This window comes from Lupinus angustifolius, chromosome LG06 (genome assembly GCF_001865875.1).
Source record: "Lupinus angustifolius cultivar Tanjil chromosome LG06, LupAngTanjil_v1.0, whole genome shotgun sequence".
Lineage (NCBI taxonomy): Eukaryota > Viridiplantae > Streptophyta > Magnoliopsida > Fabales > Fabaceae > Lupinus > Lupinus angustifolius.
The window spans coordinates 23,228,609-23,236,155 of NC_032014.1; the positions used below are offsets into that span (position 1 = coordinate 23,228,609).

The window sequence follows — 7,547 nt, forward strand, 5'->3', positions numbered from 1 at the left end:
TCTTAGCGCAAATCAATGGAAAAGGCAAGAAACTAAGCGTATTGGAGAAGAAGCAAGAGAAATAAACACTTCAATTTTTAAGTTATGTTACACCAGTAAAATAGGATCGAGAAATGAGGTGGTATGATTATAGATAAGGAATGGAAGAAGGATGTGGTGAATGTAAACATAATAGAACATATGATCATATTCCTAAAGTTTGTAACAAAGGGATACACATTTAATGTGATTAGTGCTTATATGGATCGGGTAGGCTTAGAGGAACATCACGAGATAAAATTTTGGGAGTATTTGGAAGGAGTACTCCAAACATTATTTTTAGGAAAAAATATTTTCATTTGAGGCGATCTTAATGAACATTTAGGGAGGGACACTAGAGGATTTGAAGGTGTTCATGGTGGATATGACAAAGGAAAATCAAATATGGAAGGTAAGACTATTGTAGACTTATCACCGACTTTTGATTTTACAATAGCCAATACATGTTTTAAGAAGTGGGAGGAGAATCTTATAACATTTAAGAGAATCATATTAATCCATATTTATAAGCGGGTGACAAACAAAATTTTGCAAATTGTATGGAGATTAAGCTTAGGAGTCATACTATGAAGTTGTGACAAAATATAATTGAGCGAATGTTTAGATATGAGATGAATATCACTGAGAATCAATTTGGTTCTATATTAGGAAGATTAGCAATGTAGGTTATATACTTACTACATCTGTTGATGGAAATATACTGAAGGAACCAAAGAGCCTTGGACGTGATCTTCATTGATTTTGAGAAGGCATATGATAAGGTGCCTAAAGAGATTTTGTGGAAAAATCTAGAGAAGAAAGGTGTTTGAAATGCCTATAATTGAACAATCAAGGATGTGCATGATGATGTCAAGTCAAACGTGAGAATACAAGACGAGATATCAGAAGATTTTTCTATTGTCATAAGATTACACCAAAGGTCAATATTGAGCCCCTATTTATTCATGTTGGTCTTGGATGTGCTCACTGGACATCTCCAAGAACAAGTGTCACAACACATGCTTTTTCGCATATGATATTTTTTCAGTAGGAGACTTGATAAAGAAATTAAATGAGAAACTAAAAATGTGGATACAAGCTTTAAAAATGTATGTATTTTGTATAAATTGAAGTAATACTTAATATATGGAGTATGGAGTATAAGTTTAATAGAAGGGGATAAATGGATTTCCTATTGCATCTTTCTTTATTGTGACAAATTAATCCTCACTTTTTTAAAAAACCTCTCCTTCATCTATGAATGAGAGACCTTTTTATTGATGCATATTTTTATCTCATTATAAAATTCGTGAACCTTCCAAGCATTTCTCATATATAGAATTAAAAATGAAGAAAATATAGATTATTAGAAGTTAATTCTGATTTGTCATGCTACAATTTTTTAGGTAAACATTATAAAAAACGAAGAAGTTCTGATTTGTTTATTTTTGATGAAAAAATAAAAAAAAAACATCGATTACAATAATTCTAAAGTATATTAAAGAAATATTAATTATTAAAAATCTATTTAAATGTATTGGCAGTAATTATTGACTTTTGACTCGGTAATGGAGTATTAATTTTTTTTAAAACTAATGACAATTAGTTATTGATTATATTACAACTAAGTATGTAAAAAATATGAATTAAGAGATTTATCGTATCACCTAATGATATAGTTTATATCTAAATATATTTTATCACATAATTTTATTTCATTTATTTAATTTTAAATTTTATTGATTTAGAAAATATTTTAGCATTAGAGGAGATAAGTACTAGTTAAATAGTAAAGACAACATTAATTTTTTTTAGTGTGCTTTGACCTCCATGGAATTTCTAAGATCTAATATTTAAATAATTTAGAAGTCACACTCTTATGTTTTATGTAGGTGTGAGTTTGAGACTATGAGTTGCGTAAAAATTAAATCCGATTATTTTTGAACCTAAACTCTCTGCACGTTAAATTTTGTTCGGCCCCTAAAAAGCAATTTAAAAAAATATGGTTTTAATAATAGAATATAAAAACGAAAATTTACAATAAAAAGTGAATGTGATAAAAATATTTTAATTATATTTGTTTCTAAAAAATAGTAGTAAATGAAGATTTCGTTTTGAAAAATAAATTGAGAAAGAAAATGATTTTGGATTTCTCAGTCATATAAAATGAGATATAAATAGCTTAATGAACGTTTATTCATCGTATACTAGTTCAAAGTTAACTTCCCCTCTCAATTTTCATTTTCCTTTATAAATAAAAAGGTATTTAATCATAATTTAATTGAATCAATAATAGTGGAATAATATTTCAAATTAATTTATTCTTTCCATTTTGTTTTCTTTTCATAAAAATCATTTAAACGATTTAATAAACACTTATTAGTATAATAATAAAGAGATTATATTTTAAAAGTCATGTATGTTTTCTGTTTTATTTTTCGTTTTTGAGTTAATTAAATAAAAGTAAAAATCATTCTCGTCATATTTTGTGATGTTATAAAAATCAATTAATTAATATTAACTCACATATGTGTAATGTAATAGTGTTTTGGGTTTTATAGAGTTACCATAAAATTTCTGCCTAAAAAAACATTTCATATCTTTTTAATTTTAAGGTTGATTTATTATTTTGTACTCATGTATGAGTATCATAATAATATTTTACAACTTTATAAAATTATTAAGAAATTGTTTTCGATATTTCGCAGATAATGTTACATCCAATATTCGAATAAAATCCATAAAATCATATAGATTTGATTCTCAATCAAAAATAAAAAAAAAAACTTTTATTTGGCATGCGCAAAAAGCCTTAAGAGGACCATTCTTGACTTTGAGTATTTTTTTTATAGCTTTTATTTTAAATTAGAAAATTTGAAAGAGGCGAAGCTCTTAAATTTTGTTATTTAAAAACAGTGCAAAAGTATAGTATCAATGTAGCATATGAAGCAACAAATTTATATTTGGTCAAAACTGGTAAAAGATAATAAAACCGACATATTTTTAGTTGCATTATTCCATACCAATTTATCCTATAAAATTCAACTAATTTCTATCATGTTTTAAATGTAAAATCTGGTGTGGAATGAACCGCTATATTTACATGAAGGGGGAGATTCTCTGCTAGGGCATGAAGAATAGAAAGTGACAAGCTCCAACAATCGTGGAAATTTGACAAAGAACTCCAACATTCCTGGAAACACAATGATGAAGAGCTCCAACATTCTTGGAACCACAAAGTTGAAGTCTGCCAATCCAAAACCAGCCATACCTCGGTCTTGTCTGGCCACTCTGGATGAATCAGTTGACGCTGATTTTGCCAAGGGCCATGACCCTGCTCCAGGAATCTCGGAAGTGCAAAAAGGCAAGTCCTTTGCTCAAGCCCTTAAGGCCACGTGTGACATCTCAATCTCCCAGTTGCCTCAGCCTTGTATCAAGGGAGATGCCATTGCCATCAAAATTTCAGAAGAGGAGTACCAAGCAGGTCTCCAGAGGTGTAAAACCCATCTCCATGGCAGGCTCATTTTATCCAAGGGGGACTCTCCTATTCGTTTCACTGAGTTGAGAACGAAACTGCAAAATCTCTGGAACATGATTGGAGCATGGAGTATGATATCGCTGGGTCGGGGATTCTATGAGTTTGCTTTTGCTTCAATGGAGGACATGAGGACAATATGCGCAGTGGGGTCTTGGAGTTTAAAGCCAGGGTTCCTCAGGCTATCTCTTTGGTCCCCTGACTTCAACCCCAGCCTTCAGAAGGTGTCCCACTCCCAATGTTGGGTTAGGATCTTGGGCTTACCTCTGGAGTATTGGAGTCCTAGGATCTTGTTCTCCATTGCAGGGGGATTGGGGGTGCCAATATCTCTGGATGACGCAACTTCGAATAGATCTTTTGGGCACTTTGCCAGAATATTGGTGGATGTTGACCTCAAAGGAACTCTGCCTAGCCAAATCTTGGTGGAAAGAGAAGGCTTTGCCTTCTTTGTCCACATTGAGTATGAAAATCTCCCTGCTTTCTGCTCAGGGTGCCATGTTATTGGTCATCTCATCTCAAGCTGTAGGAGAAATAAGGATGTAGGAGTAGACATCCCAAGGCCTAAGAAAGACATCTCTCTGGGTAAAAAAGCAATGCATCCCAAGGGTATTGATCCAGGCAATAGTCAAAAAGTGAACAACAAGAGGACTGAAATTGATAAGAGGAAGGAGGTGGTGAGCAAAACTAGGGAGGATGACCTGGTTATAGAATTAGAGTTTGAGAACAATGTCAACCTGCTTCTTGAACTAGTTCAAAAGGAGGGGATTCCCCCAAACCTGAATGAGGAGTGTGACTTACAGCTCCTCGGATGAGGACACTAGGGATACAAGAGTGGAGGAAACTCAGGACAATGAGGTCATTCAACTCATTCTAGAGGAAAGATTCATTGTCCAGCAGCATGATCAAATGTGCAATGACTTGGCAGCAAAAGAGACTAGAATTGTTGGGAGGTTATGGGCTGATGAGGAGGAGGAAGTCAATGAGGAATTGGAGGATAATAGTCTATCTAGATGCACACCTAAGGAGGGGACATACACAAAGGTTTTGTCAAAATCTCAAAAGAGAAAATTGAGACAGAAGCACAGTCTGGAAAAGGTTCATTTCACCCGTAGGGGGGATATCTAAATGTTTCCAAATGAAGGTTATCTATTGGAATAGTAGAGGAATGGGAAATTCCAAAACTAGATTAGTGTTCAAAAAGCTTTGCTCTATTAATAAGCCTGATGTTGTGTTCATTTCTGAGCCTATGATTCCTCTGAATAAAATTAGCCCCTTGTATTGGTCTTCTTTGCAGTTGAAGCCTTTTGTTGAGAATGATAGGGGCACCCTGCTTCCTTCCTAATATTTGGGGTGCTTGTCGTGATGGTATCAATCCTCAAGTCATTTCCAACTCTAATCAGCAAATCTCCATATCCTTCTTGCAGGATAATCATTTGGTTTTCATTTGTGCAATCTATGCTCATACTACCTACATGATGAGAAGGAATCTTTGGTCTGAGATCTTGTCCCTAATTTCTATTAATCAGGGGCCTTGGTGATTTTAACTCTGTGCTGGGAGCCAATGAATGCAAGGGCTCTTTCTTGCCTAATAGACTTGCCTGTGAGGACTTCCAGAATTTTTCTGAGAATGGCAACCTGCATCATATTCTTAATAGGGGGCTGAATTCACTTGGACAAACAGAAGAAGAGGCCTAGCACATACTGAAAAAAGGCTGGACAGATCTCTATGCAATGATAATTGGTTGACTTTTGGCAGCACACTTATTGTTGCACTTTGCCTAGATCTACTTCTGACCATCATCCTATTATGCTTGGTTTCTGTATTGATGAGACTAGAATCCAATCTCAGTTCAGGTTTCATAAAATGTGGTTGAAGCATGATAGTCTCAGAGAAGTGATAGAGAACCACTGGGCTAACAGGGTGGTGGGTTGCCCCATGTTTATCTTGGCTAGCAAGCTCAAGAGTCTCAAGCCTATCCTAAAGGTTTGGAACAAGGATGTCTTTGGGAATATTCACATAAGGGTTAAGGAGGCTCTCTCTCATCTGGAGGATCTGCAGCTCAGAATCTCTAATGAGGGCCAATCCCACACTCTAATGTTTCAAGAGGACCAGGCTCAAAATAATCTGATAGGGGCCTTAATTGCTGAGGAGGAGTTCTGGAAAGAGAAGTCTAGATTGAATTGGCAAATCAATGGTGATAGGAATACTGCATACTTCCATAACATTGCTAAGATTAGGTATGCTACCAAGTCTATGTGCATTCTTAGACAGGGGGAGGAAACTCTGCTTCACAGGCAGGATATTGAGAATCATGTCTTGAATTACTTCACTAACCTGTATGCCTCTGATAATGTTACTCAGCCTAGCAATCTCATTGGCAATGTCATTCCTAAGCTGGTTACTGAGGATGACAATAATATGCTTTCTAGGATCCCTTTGGAGGATGAGATCAGGGCTGCCGTCTTTGCTATGAATGGAGAGGGTGCCCCTGGCCCTGATGGTTTTGGTGGCTGCTTTTTTCAGAATTTCTGGGAAATAGTTGGGCCTGATGTGTGTAATTCTGTGAAGCAGTTCTTNTCAGGGTTGGATTCTCCCTAATCTCAACTCAAATAATCTGATTCTCATCCCTAAGTTCCCCTCTGCTGATAAAATTGAGGACTTTAGGCCTATTGCTTTAGCCAATTTCCAATTCAAAATCATCACTAAAGTCCTGGCTGACAGGCTTGCCCAAATTGCTCATAAGATAATATCTCAGCACCAAAGAGGCTTTATCAAGGATAGGCACATTCATGATTGTATATGCATAGCTTCTGAGGCTATCAATCTCCTGGATCATACGACTATTGGTGGAAATTTAGCCCTCAAGCTTGATGTTAAGAAGGCCTTTGACACTATAGACTGGAGGTTCCTCTTGGACACTCTGGAGGCCTTTGGGTTTGATCATTCCTTCATACATTGGATTGAGGTCATCCTTAGGTCTGCAAAGCTATCTATATCTGTGAATGGTCACACTGTTGGTTACTTTAGCTGCAAGAGAGGGGTTAGGCAAGGGGATCCCCTATCCCCCTTGCTCTTCTGCCTAGCTGAAGATGTGATTAGTAGAGGGCTAACTAAGTTGCTAGAGCAGGGGAAATTCAGATCTATTGCTGACCCCAGAATTGCCACTCCTAGTCATGTTCTTTATGCTGATGACATTCTGGTTTTTTGCAGAGGAAACAAGAGAGAATTGGTTGCCATCAAGGATTTATTTAATGATTATGCCAAAGTTTCTGGTCAATGCCTAAGCTTAAGCAAATGTAAGTTCTTCTCTACTCAGGCTAATGCTAGAAAGGTTGGTAAGTTAACTTCCTGGCTGGGTTTTGGTCCTGGTAGCTTGCCTTTCAACTACCTTGGGGTGCCTTTGTTCAAAGGTAAGCCAAAAGCTATTCACTTGCAGCCTATAGCTGATAGAATTATCAACAATTTGGCTAAATGGAAAGGTAGTTGTCTCTCCATTATGGGCAGAGTGGAGCTGGTTAAGTCTATAATCCACAACATGCTTCTATACAGTTTCCATATCTACAATTGGCCTGTCAGTTTGCTGAAAAAAATGGATTGTTGCATAAGGAATTTCATATGGTCAGGTGATACTAGGGTCAAGAAGCTTGTTACAGTGGCTTGGCATAAGGTCTGCTGCCCAATCAAAGAAGGTGGGCTTGGGATAAGATCTATCAGGTCTCTTAATGAGGTAGCTATGTTAAAGTTGGCTTGGGGAATGATCTCCTCTCAGCAGGAGTGGGCTGTCTACTGCAGGAATAGATTTTGCAGGAATAAAGACCCTAAGTCCTCCTATATAAAATCTTCCATATGGCCTGGCATAAGGAAGCATTGGCAGGTTATCCTTGACAATTCCACTTGGTTATTGGGCAATGGGAGGAGCATTCGATATTGGAGGGACAATTGGTTGGGCAAAACTTTGGTTGAGCTGCTTGGTATCCCTAACCAAATTGCCTC

The 7,547-nt window shown here is 36.3% G+C and overlaps 1 protein-coding gene across 1 annotated transcript in view; it reads left to right on the plus strand.

The window, feature by feature from the left end:
- Positions 5,418-7,547, plus strand: part of LOC109350537 — a 3,919-nt gene continuing 1,789 nt past the window's right edge. Inside the window, exons 1-2 of the mRNA XM_019591769.1 lie at positions 5,418-6,136; positions 6,219-7,496. Of these exons, the coding sequence (XP_019447314.1) occupies positions 5,418-6,136; positions 6,219-7,496 (1,997 nt within the window). The remainder of the gene's footprint in view (positions 6,137-6,218; positions 7,497-7,547) is intronic.